Source organism: Sminthopsis crassicaudata, chromosome 1, assembly GCF_048593235.1.
Source record: "Sminthopsis crassicaudata isolate SCR6 chromosome 1, ASM4859323v1, whole genome shotgun sequence".
Lineage (NCBI taxonomy): Eukaryota > Metazoa > Chordata > Mammalia > Dasyuromorphia > Dasyuridae > Sminthopsis > Sminthopsis crassicaudata.
In genome coordinates, this window is record NC_133617.1 from 394998787 (window position 1) to 395023326 (window position 24540).

General features: G+C 37.2%; 1 protein-coding gene across 5 annotated transcripts in view; it reads right to left on the reverse strand.

The window, feature by feature from the left end:
- DECR2 (2,4-dienoyl-CoA reductase 2) overlaps positions 1 to 14024 on the reverse strand; it is a 30578-nt gene extending 16554 nt beyond the window's left edge. For 3 of the 5 annotated variants that reach the window (XM_074279813.1, XM_074279812.1, XM_074279811.1), the window contains exons 1-5: positions 13826 to 13900; positions 13271 to 13394; positions 7993 to 8061; positions 1722 to 1773; positions 456 to 591 (exon numbers count right to left, since the gene is read on the reverse strand). In XM_074279813.1, the coding sequence (XP_074135914.1) occupies positions 456 to 591; positions 1722 to 1773; positions 7993 to 8061; positions 13271 to 13350 (337 nt within the window). In that variant the 5' untranslated portion in view covers positions 13351 to 13394; positions 13826 to 13900. Of the gene's footprint in view, positions 1 to 455; positions 592 to 1721; positions 1774 to 7992; positions 8062 to 13270; positions 13395 to 13825 lie in introns of all 5 variants that reach the window. The other 2 variants (XM_074279810.1, XM_074279809.1) reach the window with 1 other exon arrangement.
- Positions 14025 to 24540: the final 10516 nt, after the last annotated feature.

Sequence of the window (24540 nt, forward strand, 5' to 3'; positions counted from 1 at the left end):
CAACAATTAAAAGCATGAAAGGAAAGGGTTGCCTTGGGAAGCTGTGGGTTTCCTATCACTGAAAGTTTTCAAATAGAGACTGAATGACTATGTGCATGGGATGGAGGTAGCAAATTTTAATATTCTTACATGAATATAATTTGGACTAGGTACTCTGTAAAGCAGGGTGGTACAATGGAAAAAGCTGTTAGTTTTGAAGTCAAAAGACCTCAAGTTGAAATCTTGACTTTGCTATTTAATACCTATATGATGTTGGGCCTCAGTTTCCCCCTCTATAAGATCAGGGAGCTGAATTAGATAATTTCACTAGATCTCTTTTTAAGTTCTAAATATGATCCCTAAATCTCATCTATTGTTTCATATCCTTATGAAGATCTGTACTAAAAAGAATGTCTTCCCTTCAGTTTGTTACACTGAAGATTGAGGCCCTTTCTCTTCTCTCTGTGGAAACTCACCATTGATGAGAATGTCAATCTTGCCAAATTTCTTCAGAGCCTTATCAATTGCAGCAGTAATGGTCTGAGGCTCCCGAACATCCAGAGATAGAGCAAGGCATTGCTGACCAGTAGCAGCAACCAATTTCTTGGCAGCCTGCATCAGAAGACAACATAAGATATCTGGGCACTGGCCTATTAGTTATTTCTATCACACCATGATGTACTCACAGTGACACCTCTGAGAGGAAGCTTGGAATAGCAAAAAGAACAAGAACCAAAAGACCTGCCTTCATGTCATGGCTCTGCTACTCACTAATCCCTTCACTTCTCTAAACCTGTTTCTTCATCAGAAAAACAGGATCATAAAAGTAGCTTAGAAACATGTGACTAATTCACAAGTTTTAAGTAATGCTTGTAAAGTTCTACACAAACTAGAATTTGTACCCCATGAAGAAATAGAAGTAGGAGAGTAGAAAAGGATACTTTTAGTCTCTGTTGACAAGAAGTTCCTTTTTGTTTCCCTTACAATAAAATAGGTTTGATAGCACACAGGACCCTGGACTCAGTGGAAAAAGTTTTCCCTTTCCAGCCTGAGGGTGCTATGATTTCATCTATCTTTGGTCTCTATTTTCCCAATTTTTTTTTTGTACTCTACAATTACTACAAAGCATACAAGTAACTCAATAAAAATGCAAGTGAGGCAACCAAGTGCACTGGGGGGAAAAAAACAACACTGGATTTGGGAATCAAAAGACCTGAGTTTTAACCATATTTCAACATTCTTTAGCTGTGTTGCTGAGATAAGCAACTTCTAGAAGCTCATCTGTAACTGGCAGGAATGTTTGCAATATGTGCCTGACAGGGCTATAAAGATGGAAATGTTTTGTAAACTTAAAAATGAGTTAATAAATATAAAAGGTGATATCCGGAAAAGAAGAACCCATGGATAAGCAGCAAGATTTGGGGTCACAATAAAGAGAAAACAGCCAGGTGGTGGCACCATCACACTATCATCCCTGACAAGGACACAGTGTCACATCTCCAATGAACCTCTGAGAAATAGATAGATTTCCTATCAATAAGAAGAATGGTTTGGTGGTTTTTTTTGGCCGGGGGAGGGGGAGAGGCAATTGGAGCAAGTAAATATTCTGTGTCTGAGACTGGATTTGAACTCTGGTCCTCTGACTCCAAGGACAATGTTCTACCTACTGCACTATCCAGCTGCCCCTTCAATAAGGAGAATGAAGAAAGAAAAGTCCCAACTGTCAGGAACATCATACTCACATCAGACACTTTTTCCTGGTTTCTGCTGGCAATGACTGTATGGCAACCATGACTATAAAACACAAACAATTCAAGTCAACAAATACCAATGGTACAGGGGCAAACACTAAAAGGAAAAGACTAAACAATAAAAAGTAGGAAACAAAACATACTCGGGGATTCCTTCTTTATCAGTTATCTAAGAGGGCATATGGGGTATCCTTAGAAAAGGATCTAATGATTTAAATATATCATCACCCAGAAGCAAAGAGATTTAGCAAGGGAGGTAGAACAAAAAAAGGGCTGGGATCAAATGGGCTAGTAACTAAAGTTACTGGTTAGGAAGAGTTCCCTGCATCTGGAATCTTCAGTTAAATGTCCACCTTATTTGGGCTGTCCTAGTCAATGCAAAGATACATCCTCTACCAAAACACAATGGTGAGCATCTCAGTGGCAAAGACCCTTTTTTGCTCCATGCTCCACAAGGACTATAAATTTAGAGCTCAAAGGGGGCTTAAAGATTTGCATCACATCTAATTTGAACATGTGTCCACAACGCTCCTTGCCACCTTGGGCCAGTAATATAGGAGATGCCCCCTAGCATTCTCTTGGGCATTCATCATACTCTACTTTTATTATAATTATTTATATAGATTTCACATCACCCTAGAGACAGGTAAATTCTTTGAGTACAGGAACCATGACGTTTATCTTTGGATATGTCAGCATTTAGCACAGTCTCCAGCACACACTAGGTGTTTTATAAACATTTATGAAACAAATTCAATTCCTTTGATTCATAGAAATGCCTACCAAAATCTATCCTCATTGTTCTGACCTCCAAACCTCTGAGCACTATCCTTATAATTATTAAATCTCTTGTTCCATGGGCTTGGTTATTGTCCTTCATTCTTGAAGAGAACAAAAATGACATCACTATATTAGAGTTGAGTTACAGTGTGTCCAATTGTGGCTCATCAGACTAATATGAGTTGGAGTGCTCTGCCACACATCAGGCATGAACAGTCCATATGAACGTTTGGGGTAGCTTCTCTAATTTTACACATCTGGCATTTCTTTTGGGCTTAGTTAATTCTGTTTTGCTCAAAGAACACAGCACCTTCTCTGATGAGGGCACATTATATTGGGTAGTATCACGTCAGTGTCTCCCATGTTATATAATCAATTCTAAAGTTCTTAAGATAAATCTTGATAGTATTCTGATAACTTTTTTCTGACCACTTTGTAAGCACTTGTTCATTTGTGAGTTTTCCATAAAATTTTTTTTTTTTTGGCAAGCATATACTTGACATTCAAACAATGTGGCCAGTCCAATGGAGTTGTGCTCTCTACAGTAGAGCTGGAATGGTTGGCAGTTTAGTTCAAAAAAGGACCTCAGTGTCTGGTATCTTCTCCTGTCAGGTGATCTTCAGACTCTTCCTAAGACAATTCGAATGGAAGTGATTCAGTTTCCTGGCATGGTACTAGTATCCTGCCAAGGTTTCACAGATGTACAACAATGAGGTTAGCATAACAGCTCTGAAGGCCTTCAGTTTGGTATTCAGTCTAATACCTCTCTCTTCTCTCATGCTTTCCTTCGGAGCCTCCCAAACACTGAGTACTGAGTTAGCCCTGGCAATGCATATGTCAATTTCATTTTCAATGTGGACATCTCTGGAAAGTATTCTATTCAGGTAAACAAACTTATCCACAGCATTCATAACGTCACTATTTATTATAACTGATGGTTCTACATATGAATGGTGTGGTGAAGGCTGATGGAAGACCTGTGTTTTCTTCGTGTTAATTGTTAGGTTGAAATTAGCACAAACAGTTAAGACTTGATCTATACTTTGGTGTATCTCAGTTTGGGAGGCTACACAATTGTCTGTGAACAAAAAAATCATGCACCAACTCCCTCTACTTTAGCTTTGGCTTGTAGCCTTCTCGCGGTTGAAGAATTTATCACCACTGCAGTAGCTGACTCTGATTCCATGTTTGTCCATAATGAAGGTGTTTTGACAACACGGTTGAAAATATCATGCTAAAAAGCATGGGAATAAGGACACAGCCTTGTTTCACTCCACTGGTGACTGGGAAACCTCAAGAGCACTGCCCATTGTCCAGAACCAGGGCAAGCATGTCATCATGAAATTGACAAATTATACTGATGAACTTCTCTGTGCAATTGAATTTTAACATGATTTTCCATAGGCCCTCATGACTGAGAGTATTAAAGGCCTTCATCAGATCTACAAATGTTGTATACAGACCTCTGATCTGCTCCTGGAATTTTTCCTAGAACTGTCAGGCAGTAAACATCATACCAACTATCCCCCAGCCCCTTCTGAAGCCACAGTGGCTGTCAGGTAAATGACATTTTTTCTAGGTGTAGGGTCACCCTATTAAGAAGGACTCTGAAAAGAATCTTGCCAGCACTGACTAAGAGAGAGGACCCCCGCCCTGTGATTGTCACAGGCCAATCTATTTCCTTTACCTTTATAAAGATGAAGAATGGAGGCTTTCTTGAACTCCTGGGGCATAACTTCCTCTTGCCATATAGAAAATTTCAGTCAGTTTTTGTATAAGCAATGGACCCTCTACCTTGTAAATCTTAGCTCTCTTCTTCAGTTGGAAATTCAGCTAGGGAATGAATGATTTCAGCTTTAGGTAAACAGTCAATAGCTTCAGCATTCATTGATGATGGATCTGTTGAGAATACTTTGGAAATGTTTGGCCCATCTCTCTAGAATCATGTCCTTATCACTAAGTAGTGTGACACCTGAATCAGCAATGAGTAGATGAGATGCACCATAGATCTTTGGCCCATAAATAGCCTTCAATATATCATTAAAAAAAGCTTTGGATGTGGCACTGTATTTTTGGATTGTGGATTAGCAGGTGGCCTCTGGAGGATCAGGGATGATAGTGAGATGGTGCCCCACCTGGCTGTTTTCTCTTTAGTTTCAAAATATCGTGACACCAAATCTTGCTGTTTATCCTTGGATTCTTTTTTTTTTTTCCAGATGTCTCCTTTTATATTATTAATTCATTTTAAAGTTTGTAAAACATTTTCATTGCATCTCTCTAAGTTTCAACTGTACTTTACTTTTGATGGAATTGAATGCTACCTTCTTAAAGATGAACTATCCTGCTAGTGTGCCCTGTGAAGTTCTCATTTTTCATTAGCAGCTTCTGAATTTCTCAAATAGTTTTCATTAAACAAGTCTTGATGTTTGCGAGTGTTTTGACATAAAGGAGAAATGCAGTGTTGTATACCACATCTCTGAAAACTGCCCACTCCTTTTCTGCTCCATTGTTGCCAACTGTGTGTTAGCTCAACGTACCCTCCAAGTTGGCAACAAACTGTTCCCTCTTAGAGAAGCATTCTAATCTACTGACATTAATTCTTCTAGTACTCTTTTTGCTCAAGGGCCACTACTTTTGCAGTATATGGACACTCACCTTGGAGAAGATAAATCTATGATCAGTCTAGCACTCTGCACCCCACATTGCCTTGGTCACCCTCACATCCTGTCTGTCTCTTCTTATAATCACATAGTCTATTAAATGCCAATGTTTGCTGTGAGGGTGCATCCACAAAATTTTATTGTGTTTAGGTAAACAGAATACAATGTTGATGAAAAGGTCATGAGGTGCACAAATCTTCAATAGAAATGACCATTGCTTTTGGTTTCCAACTCCATTCCTCCCAAGAATTCCCTGATATGGCTGGTAGTCTGAGTCTATTCTAGACTATTCTAGTCTAGTCTATTCTAAAATCACATTTATAAGCTTGTCCTCTTTTGGCACACTAATGATAAAGGTCTCCAGGTTTTCATATAATTTTTCTTTGACTTCATTAGGGTTGGTCATGGTGGGAGCACAGGCACTAATGATGGTGACAGACTGTTTTCCTGCAAATGGCAATCACATTGTCATGAACTTGTCATTCACACCTTTTGGAAGACAAGGGAGCTTGTTGACTAGTTTTAATTGCTAAACCTACACTAGCTTCATGGCACTCCCTTTCACTGGGCCCCTCTAGCAAAACATGTGTCTGGCTTCCACATCAGTAAGCTGGCCTTCATTTGTCAGCCTTATTTCACTCAGGACTGCTATTTGAATGCGATACATATTGAATGTTCTTGCAACAAGAGGTGTTCTCTTTCAGGTCTACTAAATTTTGTGTTGTCTATAAGCATACGCACATTCCATGTACCAGTGATGAGAGGAACCAGCTTTTCAGAAGTTTTTGCTCATTTTTTAGTGTATTGACCGTAGAATGGGATCCCCGACTGCTATGGCAATCAGTTCACAGTTGGGTAAGTAGACAATTTTGAAGGGACTTTTTCTAGCCCCTTCATCACACATGGAGGTGAGCAGTGTGATCTTTTAAAAGGCTGCTCAGATACCCAAAGGGCTGCCAAATCTCACTGCTGCTTCCAGTGAGAAGACAAGCTGTGCCTTGGGCAGCCTGTATGCAGGGTTATGACTACAGCTCCCAATGTATCAACATTTGCTGCATCATCCGGGACAATTTTTACTTAACCCCCATTTAAGGGGGTTCCTAGGGCCACTCAGAAATAAACAAATGTTGACCCCCTCCTCACAAATACCCAACACAGATTACTTGCACCAAGAACTCAACATATAGAACAGCCTACACACAGATCTGCTAATAAAACTCTTTATCATACTTGGAAGAGATAGGAAAGGGGAAGGGAAAAACTTAGCCTTGCTGGCATGATTCAAAGCAGTCTGTATTCAGAGTAGCCAGGAAAAAAAAAAAAAAAAAAAAAACTCTTTTTTTCTTTCCCCTGGGAAGAAAGGCAAGCAACAGGATGAAAGAGACCAATCCAATTTGTTTCAAATATAGAGAGCAGGTTAAGTCCTCTCTGCCTTTGCAGAAGCTGTTCCCAAAGCCAGGAATGCACTCAAGAATCCCAAGCCCTTTTCATTTTTTCTCGGTTATATCTCCTCCAGGACATCCTTCTTTAAAATTGATAGTGCTGTCTCCCTTCCTCAAACTGTCAGGCACATATTTATCTATTTATATGTGTTCTCCTTCCTAATTAGAAGACAAGCTCCTTTAGGGCAGGAGCTGTTTTTCATTGTCTTTATATTCACAGATTTTTATGTAATTCCTTGTATATAGAAGGTGCTTAAAAAATGTTTGTTGTATGTGAGATACAAATGATCTGCATCAACACTGGGTGCAATATAGTAGTAATTACCTAGGGAACTTAGCAGGTACAGAAGCTTTAAATCTTTCTTCCCTCTTTACAAGTTCACTGATGTGTCTTTCCTGCCCCAAAGTTACCATGTAATTCTTAAGTTTTGACACTTGCATTCCTGGGCAAGTTAAATTCCTCTGGACCACACACAGGCATCTTAACTCTCATCTTGCTCTGTACTCTGACATCTCTGGAAGAGAGACTTTACACAGTTCTGTGTAACTTAAACTCAATTCACTCCCAAGTCAGGTATTGAGAACAAAAAACAAACATCAACACAACAATAACAGTTCAGAAGATTTGCATATCATATTGCATATTGCCATATCATAAATACATAAATGAGGAAGTATTAAATGAGACCTAAAGGAAGAAAAATCATTTATCAACAAGGTGACAGGGGGCATAAGATTAGGCAAAACTTCTTTGAGGGGGACTGGCATTTCACCTGGCTTGGAAAGGAATGCTAGGAAATAGAACATGAAAGTCGTCAGGGAAGGAATTCCATGCACAGTATGAGCAGAAAGGACAGAGACAGAAAGATAAAAGAGAATACAGGAAAGGGTCATCCTATTATAAAGGAAAAATAAGTGGTAGGAGATAAAACTAGAATGATAGGATGACAGACTGTATAGAGCCTCAATGGCAGGCAAAGAATTATAAGTTTTTCCAGGGAAGCAATAAGATATGATCATATATGAATGAAAATGATTAAGGTGAAAAAGAACACCAAGAAGGAGAAAGTAAAGGGTAGGAAGCCCTGTTAGGAAGCTATAGCAATAAGGCAAGCAGATAGTAATGAAGGCAATGGGAAGAGATAATGGGGCAAATGTAGATATACTATAAGAATAGAATTACAGGAATTTGATAACTGACATAATTTGATAAGGGCAATGGCTGGGAAAGACTAGAATATGTAGGCACTGAAGGAAGCCCCTGCAGAGGGGCTTTTGGTCAAAGAGTAAAAAGTAGCCACCAAACATGATTCTGCCCAATTCTAGGCAGCAAAATTAGTCAAGACAGAGAAGGCGGGAAGCTAATAAACAGAGACATACCGCATGAAAATTTCTGCAATTCGGAACCCAATTCCTGAGCCTCCTCCAGTGATAAAGGCCACTTTGTCACTGTGGAAAAAAGAAAATTCCTTTATAAAATGTCACTGACAGAAAAAGATGATGACGAATGTTGGAGGGATGTGGGAAGACTGGGACACTAATACTTTGTTGGTGGAGTTGTGGACTGATCCAACCATTCTGGAGGGCTATCAAACTGTGCATACCCTTTGATCCAGCAGTGTTTCTACTGGACTTATATATCCCAAAGAGATCTTAAAGTAAGGAAAGGGACCCACATCGGCAAAAATGTTTGTGGAAGCCCTTTTTGTAGTAGCAAGAAACTGGAAACTGAACGGATGCCCTTCAACTGGAAAATGGCTGAATAAATTACAGTATATGAATGTTATGGAATATTATTATTATATAAGAAATGACCAACAGGATGATTTTAGAGAGGCCTGGAGAGACTTACATGAACTGATGCTAAGTGAAAAGAGCAGAACCAGGAGTTCATTATACATGGCAACAACAAGATTATTTGATGATCAACTCTGATGGACATGGTTTTCTTCAACAGTGAGATGATTCAAAGCAGTTCCAATTGTTTAGTAATGAAGAGAGCCATCTATACCCAGAGAGAAGACTGTGGGAACTAAGTAACAAATCATAGTTGTTGTTGGCTTGCATTTTATTTTGTTTCTCTCTCTTTTTTTTAATAGTTTGACTTGATTTTTCTTGTGCAGCACGATAATTGTATAAATATGTATGCATATATTAGATTTAGCGTGTATTTCTACCACGTTTAACATATATCGGACTACTTGCCATCTAGGGAAGGGCCTGAGGGTAAGTGGAATAGAGAGATGAAGAACTTATAGTAATGTGTGAATTCTTTTTCTTTATTTTCATTATTCCTGTGTCACCCTATGACCTGTATGGATACAATATGTGCAAGGATATTTGCTTGGCCTTGGTTGGTTGCAGACATAATTACTTAACATTAGTCAGTGACATTTATCAGTATTTTACATTTATCAATATTTAGTCTATTAGTTTATACAATGTCTACTTGATTATCTAAAGCCTGAAGGCCTGATTTTCTGTTTCCTAGAAATCAGGTGATTTTGGGGAAACCAAAACTTTCCATTCCAGTCTCTCTGGATAGCAACAACCAATTAGATTGCCCCAAGAGAGCCCCATGCTCTTTTACTTGTGATGTAATCCCTTGTTAACAAAAACTATAAATCTGTGTATATCCACTGAGTCTTTGGGCTTCCTGCTGTGAGTACCTTATCTGGCAGTGGGACTGCCCATTCTCATGAGAATTTAATAATAAGCAATCTTTCTGCTTTTTATTTTGAATGATCTCTGAGTAGTCATTTTGGGTAGGGGTCTTCTACGTCCCACAGAGGGGAAAGGTAGGGGAGGGGGGAATTAGAACACAAGGTTTTGCAAGGGCTAATGTTGAAGAATTGTCCATGCATATGTCTTGAAAAATAAAAAGCTTTAATAATTAAAAAACAAATAAATAAATGTCACTGAAAATTGCATGTCATAGTTATCATGCTTAAAAAGAAAAGCAAGTGACTATGCAAATCTGTTAGAAAAAGGCTTTTAATTTTTTCCAATGGAATGGAAAGACATGGGAAGGAGAGGAATAACAATAGATTAGAGAAGGAAGAAAAGTGGAAAGAAAGAGGTAAGGGGGAAAAAAGAAGAAGAAAAGAGAGGCTCATTTTCTTATTTTAAAAATGCACAAAAAGTCAGAAAAGATCCTAGATAAACAGAAAAGCTTAAAGCTATGTTTTAAAAGTGCTAACTGCACTTAATGGAGTCAGTGTTATGAACCAACTCCTTTTCCTTTTCTAAAAATGTACATGGAAATTCCCATTTTATTTAGTGTTAGGTTCAGAATAAAAAAAAGATTTTAAAAAAGAAAAACAACAGATACAGGAACTATATGAACATAAACATAAAGCACTTTTAATACAAACTCAGATCTAAATAATTGAAGTATTATTTATTGTTCATGGGCTAGTAAAGCCAATGAAATTTTTAAAATGACAATTTAACCTAACCTATTTATTCAATGTCATCCCAATTATATTACTAAAAATTTAGAAAAAAATAAGAACAAAGTTCATTTGGAAAAGCAAAAGAAACCAGGAAAAAAAAAGATGTAAACATTCAACAATATTAGACTTTAAACTATAAGGAACATGTTAGGAGTGTAAAAGGAATAATTTTAATTATTTTAGCTTTTTTAGTTGTAAGCCCAATTCATTGAGTTTCTCTTTATTTTATGCAAGTAAGCCTCTAAAGATATAAAATTTCCCCTAATGACTGCTTTGGCAACATCCCACAAATTTTGGTATGTTGTCTCATTACTGTCATTCTCTTGGATGAAGTTATTGATTGTGACTATGATTTGTTGTTTCACTAATTCATTTTTAGGATTAGATTATTTAGTGTCCAATTAATTTTTGATCCATTTTCCCCTGGTCTTTTATTGCATGTGATTTTTATTGCATCATGATCTGAAAAAATGCATTTATTATCTCTACCTTTCTGCATTTGATTTTGAGGGGATTTATGCCCTAATACATGGTCAATTTTTGTATAGATTCCAGAACTGCTGAGAAAAAAGTATACTCCTTTCTGTCTCCATTCAATTTTCTCCAAAGATCTATCATACTTAACTTTTCTAAAATTTTGTGGTTTATTTAGTTCTGAAACAGCAAGGTTGAGATCCCTCATTAGTATAGTTTTGCTGTCTATTTCTTCTTGCAGTTCTTTTAATTGCTCTTTTTAAGAATTTAGATGCTACACCACTTAGTGCAAATATGTTAAGTATTGATATTGCTTCATTATCTATGGTATCCTTTAGCAAGATATAGTTTCCTTCCTTATCTCTTTTAATTAGATCTACTTGATCTGAGATCAGGATCACCACTCCTGCTTTTTTACTTCACCTGAAGCATAATAGATTCTGCTCCAGCCTTTTACCTTTATTCTGTACATATCACTCTGCTTTAAATGTGTTTCTTGTAAACTACATATTGTAAAATTCTGGCTTTTAATCCAGTCTGCTATCCACTTCCACTTTATGGGAGAGTTCATCTCATCCCATTCATATTCAGTTAAAAATAATGAATTCTGTATTTCCTGCCATCTTATTTACCCCAAGTTATGCTTTTCTCTTTCCTTTCCCCTTTCCCTCCCCCCAGTTTTGGTAAAAAGAATAATTTTGACTATTTCAAATGAAAATCTTCTTATACAAATCAAATCTATGTAGTCTAGAATAGGAAGAATGTAAAAATTGGGGGAAAAAAACTTTCATAGACAATCAGATGGGATGTGATAAGAGTGCATAGTACTGCAGTGGTGCAGGAATGATAAGCTGGTTGATTTAGAAAGACTTCCACATATGAAGGTAGACAGGAGAATCTTCAGAGAAACAGATGGCAGGTAGAAATAAGCCTAGTACATACAGTCTTATTTGTATGTGTGAGTGTATGTTTATAAATATCTATGTATATATCCAGGCTTAATCACCTTCTTTAGGGAGGGGAAAAAATAAAGTAAAAAATGCACAGCAAAGAATAAAAGAAAACCAACAAGCAAAGAAAAGAAGGGCAGCTTTGAAAAGAATGTGTAGTAATTATCTAGGTTTTCTTGAAATGGAAATTTATTAGTTTATATTGAGTGCTCTCTTTTGATTTGCTGTATACATGGTAATTTTTTTCCTTTTCTAATGCTGTATTTAAGTTTAAAAGTTTTTAAGAAGAAAATCAAGCTATCCATATAGAAATTTGTAGTTTCATGCACAATCTCTCCTTTGGTTTGACAATGTATATGTATGGAAATACTCATTTGGTTGGTAATTATTAAATTCTGAATTTAAAAAATGAAAATCTAAAACAGTAAAAATTTTAAATGTTTCCTAAGCCTTCTGAATAATAAAAAATACTTCACAAGATCTATGATTTCATTAGGATGTAGCCTCTCTCCAATAATACAGATTGTAAGCCCCATAGTTACCTACCTCAGTAGATAGAAACCAAAAACAAATAAAGATGGCCAATTTACTGATATTGAGCCTCTCTGAACTTAGATTGGTCCTTAGATGACAGAGAGACATCCCCTCAGTTGTCTTATATTTGATGCATCATGGAACAGCAGGAAAAAAAACTGTCTTTAAAGAAACTAGGTTTAAATTTTATCTCCTAACAATTACTGTGTGGCCTTGAGAAGGTCATTTTACTTCCCTGGAACTCATTTTCTTTATCTGTAAAATGAAGGAATGGACCAGAAAGCATGGGGGAGGGGAGACAAGGGGGCATGGGGGAGGGGAGACAAGGGGGCACAGTATGCTTTCAGCTCTAGATCTATGATTCAATAATCCTTTCAAATTTGGCAAGGCCTGCTAGTAATGACAAGAATAAAGATGTTTCCTGATCCATCATTATCACAGGTAACATATACACAGCAGTTTAAAATATGCAAAGCACTTTATAAATATTATTTTCATTTGATCCTCACAGCAAACCTGGGAGATAGGTAGCATTGTTATAAACTATAAATAAATTATTATTAAAAATTATTATAAACTGAGGCAGGGTCCCACAGCTAGTAAGTGTCTGAAGCCAAATATTATCCACCGCACCACCTTCTTTTATCCAAAGTTAAAGTTGTTTACATTAAGGATCTCAAATGAATCACTACCTTATTCGGTCCCTCACTGATAGTTTTTCATTAAAATAAAATAAAAAAAAATCAGTGGTTCTTTTTAGGTTTGATAGCCAGAGATTCTTTCTTTCTATATGACTCTCCAGAGGCACAATTTAAGAGTGTCAAGCTAAGAGTATAAAGTTCTATCTCCATCTCCAGCCAGAAATCCTTTTCATTTTTTTTTGTCTGTAGTAATTTTATTTTTTAATACTTTTACTTTTTCCTGTTATATTTAAAGACAACTTTTGACATTCACTTTTCCAAATTTTCTCCCTCCCTAAGTTGGTAAGAAATTTGACAGGAGATATATGTGCAATTATAAGACATATTTTCATATTAATCGTGCTGTGAAATAGACCGAAAGAAAAAAAAATCATAAAAAAATAAAGTGAAAATAGTTTGCCTCCATCTCTATTTGAACTCCCTCAGTTCTTTCTATAGCATTCCCCAATATGTCATCCTTTCCCAGTCTGAGGTGAGCTGTTCCACTTGTCCCTAATCCCCACCCTTCTTGGGGTGGGGGGTGTAGATCGTTAGGAGGGCTCACCGGAGGATATCCGGGCAGAAGAGGTAGCTATAACTCCGGAGACAGTCATCAGTGGAGACGTCGGGGGGTGGGTGAGACATGGCACCAGGCTGCTGGTCACTTAGGAGCAGGGACACTGAAACACCTGCGAACAGTACCCCCATAAAAGAGCAGGGTCAGTCCCAAGTCCGCATTTCTGGCCAAATTCCGAAGATGGGGAGGTGCGGAATTGAGAGGGGAGGGGAAATCCCAAGAGATGGGGCAATCAAGAGAAAACTAGCACAGTCCATTCCGCCCCCTCAGAGCCCAGGGACTGGGGAGAGGGGCTGAAGGGCACAGAGGTGGCGGGGGAGGAGGCGGAGAGGGGCTTTCCCAGAAGTCCAGGGGGTTCTTGGGCTCCCCCGGTACTCCAGTTGGGAGGGCGGGGGTTAGGGAAGGAACGACCTATCTCAGGATGCTACGGCTGGATCTTGGTTGGGCATGGGGGGGGGGAGGGAATAAGGGTGAGGGGGGGTGGAGAGGCTCCTTTGCCCCTGGGCAAAAGGGCAATGTGGTGCAAAGAAGGGGAGGCCCGACCCGGGAAGCCTCCGCCACCGCTGAGAATTCCTCAGGAAAACCAAGACACCTGTAGAAACGAAGTAAAGGAGCCTCGAGCCAGATTGCACGCGCCCACCTTCCAGCCAGTCTAGCAGAACCGTCCAAAGGAGCGGAACTGGGCGTGGCTTCCGATGACTCCTCCCCCTTCTTCCCTTTAAGCATCTGGGAGTTGTAGTCTTCCCGGGACGAAAGAGTGCGAGGCGCGCAGGCGCAAACTGATGCTGATGACTCAAGACCGGACCTTTGGAATCCTTGCGAAATCTAGGCTGCGGAGCCCGAGAGGAGGGGTTCCTAGAGACTGTGCCCTTTATCCCGCTGTGGCTGATAACATCACCGAGCATAAGGCTGGACCCGTGTCTCAAATTTACAAAGTTGAAAGGAGCAGCAAACGGGCCGGCCGCGTGGTTCCTTGGGTGACCCTGAACGGGTCGAGGCCTGCGAGCACAACCTCTTATCTTACTGATGAGCTTTCGTAGCCTTAGAGAGGGCAAAGAGGGCAAAGGCCGGTCCGAGGTCACGGAGGGAGGGATCTCAGGGAGGGAGCTTGTCCATTGCAGCCTATGAAAATTACTTAACTCCCTGCTCCTCAGTTTCCCCAGCAGCAAAATGAAGGGGCTGGACTAAACGGTCTCCAAGGGCTCTCCTGTGCCCAATCTATTCCCTAGCAAACCTAAAACAGGGTCTAAAAGTGTTCCAGCGTGCCAGAGCAGTGAGCTTGTGAACCAATAATATTAATTTTCATAGTCATACATCTTTTCCCCACAACCATTTGGTAAGTGTGGTAGGGAAAACTCCCCACCCTCTGAGAGCCTGTACTGAGAAACAGGGGTAATGCAGCACATACACAGATAAGCATAACACAGGGGATTGGAGAAGGAAGAGCGCATCCGCTGGAAAGAGCTGAAAAGGTTTATAGAGGAGGTGGCACTTAATCTGGGCCAAGGTGAAGACTGTAAGAGTTTGATGGGAAGAAGTGTCCTCCGCGCGTGAGTGAGGAGGGGAGCACCAGAGGACAGTTTGCTGAAATGCGTGGAGGCAGAGCATAGAATCCTTGGTTTGTAACTGGCTGAGAAACCATTCAGGCATCTGATAGTCTCAAGCCCCTCCTTCCAATCTACCTTGTCCACTTCCTAAATCAGTGCTCAGAACATGTCAGTTTCTTGTTCACAATCCTTCAATGGCTCCTTATTGTGTGCGGTTTTAAGTTGTCCCCAGTGATTAGCAATGAGCTGCACATAGTATCACTAATTAAATGTTTGGTGTGTTGCAAAAAAAGTCTCAAGTCTATAACTTCATATTAATACCCTCCACCCTGTTAAACTTTCGTGACCCATCTTCCACATTAACTTATACTTTAGACAACTTACACAACTTACTATTCATCAAAAATGCTCCACATTTTCCTGCCTCTGTCTGGCCTTTCATTGGTGCTGTTTTCCCTGCCTGGAGTAATCTCCCCTACAACTCCCCACCCCACCTCATCAACACTTAATTTAGACAACTCAATGCCATTTCCTAGAAGATGTTTTAAAAATAAAAAATAAATCCCTGCCCTACCCTTTCTGGAAGTAATCTCTCCTTTTCTGAACTACAGCATTTTGTTTGTCCCACATAAATCATAAGGCATTTATCACACACAGCTGTGATATAATACAAAGAAAGTTAGACTTGGAGTCAGCGGGTCAGGGTCTGATTTTTGACACTCCCACCTGACCTCTTTGGACATCAAATTCTTCACCTGAGAAATTCAGATAGCATTGCCTATCTCTCATAATTAGAATAAGTATCTCATAACCTAGAGTGATAAGCTTCAAGGTCAAGGACCATATTTCATTTGTCTTTATACCCAGGATAATACTGGGTATGCATATTTTGAATACTCAACAAATATCTGCTGAATAAACAAAAGAATGTAAAATAACTGCTGGAGCATAAAAGAATTTAACAATCCATATATAATATCTTTTTTTTTTTAATCCATAATAACAGAGCTGTAAACAAAAAAAAATTTTTTTGGCTTTTAAAAAGGATGGTCTACTATTAGATTACTTAGTAAATTTAATTTTATTAAATTAATATTTATCCTCAGATTATATTATTATATTAATGTGCATCAGTAGGTTTATCTAGTGGAAATGTGCTCAAGTACAATTTGAAAGTGGATAGAGTAAAGTCAATGTCTACCAAGAAGAAACATTACTTTTCATATTTTAAATAGTAGTAATACCTTGCATTTATGTAGTACAATTTGCAAAGCACTTTACCAACAACCTATCATTTTATTATTATAATTACCCTGGGATCTGAATGTTATTATCCCCATTTTACAAATGAGGAAACTGAGGACAATGATTTACCCAGGGTCACACTGCTAGTAAGTTTCTGAGACTGTATTTGAACTCAGATCTTTCTGATTTTTGGTCTAGGGCTCCTCACCTGTGCCACCAGGCTACCTAGCATTTCATAAATACTAAAAGTATCTTTTCTGTTCAATAATTGCCTAGAGAGTAATACTGAAGTAAGCATATTACCTAATCAGTAAGAACAAGATAATTTCCACTTAATGGCTGTACAGGTTAATATTAACAGAAAGTCAAGGTAGCATCATTTCATGGAAAGAGAACTATAGTCAGGAGACTGGGATCATCTGCTAGCTCTGCTGATGAATCTCATGATCTCAAAAGTCACTTAATTTGTTTTTTCACTCATACCAGAGGAGGTAAAATATCTCTTCACCTTTTACTAGTGACTTTCAAGAATTTTTATTGTTTTAAATTCCTCTGGATTCTCGTGATATCCCAAACTCCATGTCTCATCACTAACACTAACAGATACTCCATCCACATCAGAGTATTATTACCTTACTGCATCAATCACCCACACCAATTACCTATTTTATAACTTCAATCTCTCTTTTGGTATTATATTGGCACTTACACTCTTTCTGGGGAATTAATAGAGGGGACTACTCTGAGAGGTAGAAGAGGTTGACTCTCTTTGTTCCTAGAGCCACCATCAACAATTTAATTCAACTAACTCCAAACATCTTTAAAAAATGTTGCTACATTCTAGGGATACAAAGACAAAAAAACCCCACATTTCCTGAATTCAAAAAACTTAACATTCTGCTTTGTTTTTATATTTATTTTTTTAATTAACTTTTTTGATTTTATGTTCCATGAACAATTTCAAGCTTTACAGGCAGATTTCAGAAAAACCTGGAAAGACTTATATGAACTTATGAAAAGGGAAATGAACAGAATCAGGGATACATTGTACACAGTAATAGCAACATTGTGTGATAATCTATGAATGATTTAACTTTCCTTAGCAACACAATGATTCAAGGCAGTTTCAAAAGATTCATAATGGAAAATGCTATGTACACCTAGAGACTGGGAGACTTGGAATGGAGACTGAAGCATACTATTTTGATTTTATCTTTTCCTGTTTTTTTTTCCTTTCATTCACAACATAACTAATATGAAAATATGTTTTCTATGATTGCACATATAAGATCCTGAGTAACTGGGTGCAGTTGACAGAGAGGGACTGGAGAATTGTTAGAATTGCTCCCTAGGACAGGCAGGGAAGGGCAGTAATGGGAATCAGTAGTCCTATCTTCTGTGGAAGTCGTTGGCAGCCCTCCTTGCTATGATAGGTCAGAAATCCAAGTTATGTCAAACCCCTGAGGTTAAATTTCCCCTATAAATCTGACCATGGCTCACACCATCTTTGCTTTTTTTAAAATCCCTTTTGGATTAAAGCCCACCACAACACTGCCTCGTGGTGCTTTTTTCCTCCCTCCTCCCCCATGCTATGTGGTATTTCTCCTCTCATCTCCCACCATGCCTCTAGTTTTTCCCCTTCTATAGTTAAATAACTCTTTTAGGGTGCTAAATATCTTTTGCTAATTAGCTTGCCAGCAAAGGGCACACCTCATGGGGTGTTCCCTCTCTTCTGGTTAATTGTGAATTCCACTATGAAGCTTGCCTTTTCCATCATTAATTGTTAAAACCTCTTTCTTTGCTAACTATTCTCCCAATTCTATTTCATATTTATCATTCTTGGTGTCTATTGTATCTCTTCATTTTGTCTATTACCTCTTCTAAATCAACCTACCTTTTGCCAAAGAGAATGGTCATTGTGAATTCTTCACATTCCTGAATACCATTTAGTGCCTACAATGTCATCATTTGGTGCTAAACCCCAAACTCATCATTTGGAACTAGCAATTGCTCTCCTAAACCACATCATAACCTATATCAAATTGCATACTGTTTTAGGAAGAGGAAAGAGGAGAAAGGGAGGAAGAAGAATTTGGAACTTAAAATTCTGTAAAATATTTTATGTATAATTGGAAAAAATAAAATACTATTAAAAAAAACAGTACAAGCTCAAAGAACTATCATCAAACATCTATTTAAAGGTATATGACTTTTGTTTTAATTACCTTCTTGATAGTCTGCTCAGCCTATTCAGTATTATAGATATGTACTATTAATTGCAAAACATGGCATTTTATTTATTTAATTAGACTTCAGTAAGGATTTGGGAGAGGGGTGAAAGGAGAAGAAAAGTTAATAAAAACTTAAAAGAAAAAAAATGTCAATTATACATCCAATAATATAGTCTGAAGAAATCAGATACTTGATCTGTCTCCTACTGCTTCTATACTTGGAGGACTTCATTACTTGTTATCTCTAATGAAGAGTGGAGGAAAAGATATGGTGAGTTCATGTCAGTCAATAAAGAAGACTGTGTTGATATTAACTTCTCTTTCAACATTTTTTCTGAATCTGATTACTTAAAATAAATACATGTAAAACCTAGTAAACAAATGCATATTCAAAAACAAGCTTAATAGGATTTCCAGAAGTAAATAATTCTTCCCATATAAGATCAAAAGAATCTCTGTTATCTTCCACTCCCAATCCAACCCAATTCTAGAGAAACAAATTAAAATGTCTACTTAAAAATAAAAGACTACAAAGTTGAAGCACTGTAAAGTAAACTATCACTGGCTTTCTTAAGAGAAAAGTTAATTTCTTTAAGAGAATCTATAAGCAGCCAGCCATACCTTATAGGTATTGTTTGCCATTGCTATTGATAACCAAAGGAGAGGAAAGAAATGAAGCCCAGATAGAACAAACTAAAACATGATTTTTAGACTATTTATATAAAAGTTAAGATATTCCTACTATTACAACAATTCAGACATAAAATAAAATCTTCTGGCAAGGTATTGGCAAAGTAAAGAAGGATTTCCTGGAGAGGGAGCCATATGGTTTCAGAGATGATAGCAGCTTGGTTCAATGGTATAGTGATGGGTAGAACTCTTTATATCTTTAGGTGACCAGGAAGTTGTGTCAGGGAACTCTGACACAGTCACATTCCAGGGACAGATTTGTTGCCTTTTAAGGAAAACTAATCCTTGGTGCAGAAAATGAGAGAACCCTAATCTCATCACAGTTTCCTTCAGCAAAAATAGGAAAGAGAGGAAAAAACCGTGAATTGGGGATGGGTGGAAGAGAATTCTGTTTTGGGCATGTTACAGTTGAGATACATATTTTTGGAGATAATGAGTCATTGGCAATAGAACAATTGGGCCAGACAGAGGACATCTTCAAAGTAATGACCTATGGGAACTAATGAGATCACTAAGTAAGGAAAGAAGAAAACAAATTTCTTGATAGAATTTTGAGGAATATCTACACTATAGAGTGAAGCATGAGTAATGATCCAACAAAGAAACAGAACCAAATGAGAGCAGCATTAAGAAAGTTGAGGGAGGCAAGAGTACTCAAGAGAAAAAAGATGCTTAATTGTGTCCAAAGTTACAGTGAAGTCAGGAAGGATGTGATAAGCTATTTTAGATATTGAATAAGAAAGCCTAGATTACCTTGAAGAGAACAGTTTTATTTGAGTGATGAGGTCAAAAGCAAATTACAAGGAGCTGAAATATGGATGAGAGAGGAAGTTAGTGTAAGGGATATAACTTCCTAAATGAAATAATTATTTTTGATAACTAGGCTAGTTAAATCAGAGAAATAGAGTGATAATATATGGTAGTTTTCTCATCCCTTGTTTTATTTTTATATTGAGATTAATTTTATAATTAAAATTATTATGATGTTTTAAATAGTAGTAAAAAAATGGAAATAATTTATATAGAGATCTAGTGTAGTATGATAGAAAGAACCATTAAACCTGGTTCAAATTCTATACATGTGCTATCTAGTAAAACATGTTTCCAAATTAGTCACAAATGTGAAAGAAGAAACAGATCAAAAGGAAAAAATATAAGCAAGAATTTAAAGTGAAAAAATATGCTTCAATCTATATTTCAAGTCCATCAATTCTTTACCTGGCTATGGATAGTATTTTTATTTTTCACAAGGCAATTGGGGTTAATTGACTTAGCTAAGGTCACACAACTAATAAATGTTAAGTAGCTGAGACTGAATTTGAATTCAAGTCCTTCTGTGCTTTATCCATTTTGCCACCTACCTGCTCCTGGATAGCATATTTCTTCATGAGTCCTTTACACTTACTTGTCTTGGATAATTGTGTTGCTGAAAAAATGTTGCTGATGCTGTGTACAATGTTTTCCTAGTTCTACTCATCTTACTTTGCCTTCATGCAAGTCTTTCCAGGTTTTTCTGAAATCTATCTGTTCATCATTGCTTTTTTTTTAAGCCTTTTATTTTCAAAACATATGCATGGATAATTTTTCAACACTGACCCTTGCATTGCCTCGTGTTTCATATTTTTAACTCCTTTCTCCCACCCCCTGCCCTAGTTGACAAGCAATCCAATATATGTTAAACATGATGAAATATATATTAAATCCAATATATGTAAACATATTTATACAATTCTATTGATGCACAAGAAAAATCAGACCAAAAAGGAAAGTAAATGAGTAAGAAAATAAAATCCAAGTGAACAACTAACAACAAAAAGAGTGAGAATGTTATGTTATGATCTACATTCAGTTCCCACAGTCCTCTGCCTGGGTGTAGATGGCGCTCTTTGTCACAAGATCATTGGAACTGGTATCAATTATCTCATTGTTGGAAAGAGTCACATTCATCAGAATTGATTGTCACATAACATTGATGTTGCCGTGTACAACGATCTCCTGGTTCTGCTCATTTCACTTAGCATCAATTCATGTTAAGTCTCTCCAGACCTCTCTAAAATCATCCTCCTGATCATTTTTAATAGAACAGTAATATTCCATAACACTCATATACCATAACTTATTCAGCCATTCTCCATCTGATGGGCATCCATTCAGTTTCCAGTTTCTTTCCACTATAAAAAGGGCTGCCACAAACATTTTTTACACATGTGGATCCCTTTCCTTCCTTTAAGATCTCTTTGGGATATAAGCTCAGTAGAAATACTGCTGGATCAATATGCTTTGGACATATTTCCAAATTGTTCTCCAGAATGGGTGGATCAATTCACAACTCCATCAACAATGTATTAGTGTCCCAGTTTTCCCACATTCCCTTCAAACTTCATCATTATCTTTTCCTGTAATCTTAACCAATCTGAGAGGTGTGTAGTGGTATCTCAGAGCTGTCTTAATTTGCATTTCTCTGATCAATAGTAATTTAGAGCACCTTTTCATAATGTTCGTCATTTCTTATTGCACAATAGTATTCTATTACATTCATATGCCACAGCTTGTTCAGTCATTGATGAACATCCCTTAAATTTCTAATATTTTGCTATTATGAAAAGAACTGTTATAAATATTTTTCTGCCTCTTATTTTCTATGTGGCCATGAATATGTGAAAACTTTAGTTCCTCATCAATAAATAGGTAAAATGATACCATTCAAATCCACTTCAAAATATGAGAAAAAAAATTATATTATGTGTTTATAAAGCGCTTTGTGCAACTTAAATAGCAGTGTAAAAGTACTATCAAACAAACATGAATCAAACACATACTATGAGCTTATTCTTGAAGCACAGGGTCTATTCATGGAAACCTTGAAGTCTAGGGAATCTTGGGGAGCAACTAAATGTTATCTTCCTTTCTCTCTAGAGTATAGAAGGTAGAGGGATCACAAGGAAAGAATTAAAATGGGAAGGGAGTTTGCTCCATCAATCCAAAATCTAAAGGCACTGTCTCAAGATCAGAAAACAAGAGCCTGGTTCCAGCTTTGTAAATCCTACATTTGGATAAATAGGCCTCTTTCCCTCTTACGGGTGTATTCTATGAAACCTAGAAGAGAGCACTGCCCTCGTGAGGAAGTTTGAAGAAATTACAAAGTGTTTGTGAAATGAGTCACAAATGGACATTAAAATAGCTTATAAAGCTATGAACAGCTTCTAAATCATAAAGACAGAGAATATAGGAGCTGATAGAGTCTTAGGATATACAATAAGAAATCTAGAGAGTACTTAGAACATAGAAATAAGAACTTATTTGTTATTCATCCTTCATTTTTGAAGAGGACCAATAACATCAGGAGATTATTACTGAGTATAACTGGGGAATGACTGAATAAGTTATGGTGTATGGATGTTATGGAATATTTTTGTTCTATAAGAAATAATCAGCAGGATGATTTCAGAAAATCCTGGAAAGATTTACATGAACTGATGCTAAGTGAAATGAGCAGAACCAAGAGAACACTCGACACAGTTACAGCAAAATTATGTGATGATCATTTATGATGTTTTTAGCTCTTCTCAGCAATGTAGAGACAATTCCAATAGACTTAGAACGGAAAATGCCATTCACAGCCAGAGAGAGACCTATGGAGATTGAATGTGGGTCAAAGAATATAACTTTCATCTTTTTTGTTTGTTTGCTTTTTCTTTTTCGTAGTTTTTTTCCCCCTTTTGGTCTGATTTTTCTTAGACAACATGGCAAATATGGAAATATATTTCAAAGAATTGTATGTGTATAACCTATGTCAGATTGCTTACTATCTTGGGGAAAGAGGAAATAAGGGAGGGAGGGAGAAAAAATTTGGGACAAAAAATCTTACAAAAATGTATGTTTAAAACTAGCTTTACATATATTTGAAAAAAATAAAACTATTGAGAAAAAACTATTTTAAAATTTTATTTTAAAACAATTCTTTGGTATATATATAATTATTTGTTAATACATTAATCATAAATAATATTATAACATGTTTATTTAATTATTATATTATATTATTAAAATATAACACATATCATATATCACATATTAAAATATATTATATAATAAAAATAAATAAATGTATTATTATAAGGATGTTATTTATTAAAGATGAAAGCAAATTTGCCTACTAATGAGATGGATGTGCTTGTTTACTTTTACATTAAACAATTAAATCTTTTTAGAATATTTGATACCTGTCACTGTTACCAAATTTTTCATGACCCCCATACTCAGTTACATGATCTCATATGGGGTCATAATCCACAGTTTCAAAAGCTTTGATCTAGGTGAACCCCTCACCCCCAATTTTATGTAATTGGGCAAGGGAGAATCTTGTTGTACTTGGATGCAAAGACATTCTAATGCTAAAATAAATATAAATATGCGGTGAAAACAGATTAAACAATAATCTATAGATGTCATAGAGCTGAAAAACACCTTAAATATCAACTACTGCAGCCCCTTCACTCTGTAGATGAAGAAACTGAGGCTCAGAGGTGTTCAGGCACTTGTCCAATGTTAGATTGCCAAGTAGCAGAGTCAGAACTCAAACCCAGGTTTTCCATGTTACCTCTGAGCTCACCATCTAGGCCAGCGTGAAAAGGGTACTCCAAAACTCTAAAAATGCTTAAAGGAGAAAAATATCCTTCAACTCTGTCTCAGTGAGAGACTTTGCCATGAGGGACAAACAGTTTCATCTTTGTTATCTAAGTGGGGTCAGCTCAGGCTTGAAACTCATTGAATTCAATTCAAATTCCAGCTCATGCTGAAACCAAGTGAGGAGCCAATCTGGGATTCCATCCATGGGCCCCCTTCAGCTAAATCTCTCATTATAAAAGAGCCAAACTAAAGCCCTCTCTTTGCAGAGATTCCAAACATGCCATGCTATGCCATGCTAGGTTACGTCATGCTATGTCAAGGAGCCTCTGTCCCCTGGAATATTCTTTCCAGTGCCACTCTCTCTTTATCTTCACCTATTTCCCTAACAAGACTTTATGCTTCTCTGTCAGAATTTCTAATTTTACTTCCAATCCCCATAATAAACCTCTTTTATCAATCTAGATTTTCGGGTCTATAAATTCTTTTACAGAGAACGTCTGCACCGCCAGAAGGGAGTCCCCAAAACTCCCTACCCTTGCGCCAAATCCCAAGGGGTTGCAGGGGAGTTCTCCATTTGGTTCCCTCTGAACCTGCCACTAGACCTTATTATCATTTAACTCCCTACCACCAGAAACTCTAATCTCATCTTGGTTCCTTAAATCTAAACCTTATCAAGAGGAACCTATCACTATAGCAAGATTAGCTATCAAAAGCCACTACTATGTCTGGCTGCATAGGGAAATGTTTTCATAGGTAAATGGAGCCAAAGTAGTATAAACCCTACAACACCCAGAAATTCACAGAAGACAAAATCCAGGAAAGGAGCTAACAAGACAATCTTGCCTTAGACTCTCAGTAGATCCAGGATTATAAGAACTTCACTTTTTTCAGCCTTAGTTCCTTCATCAGTAATGCT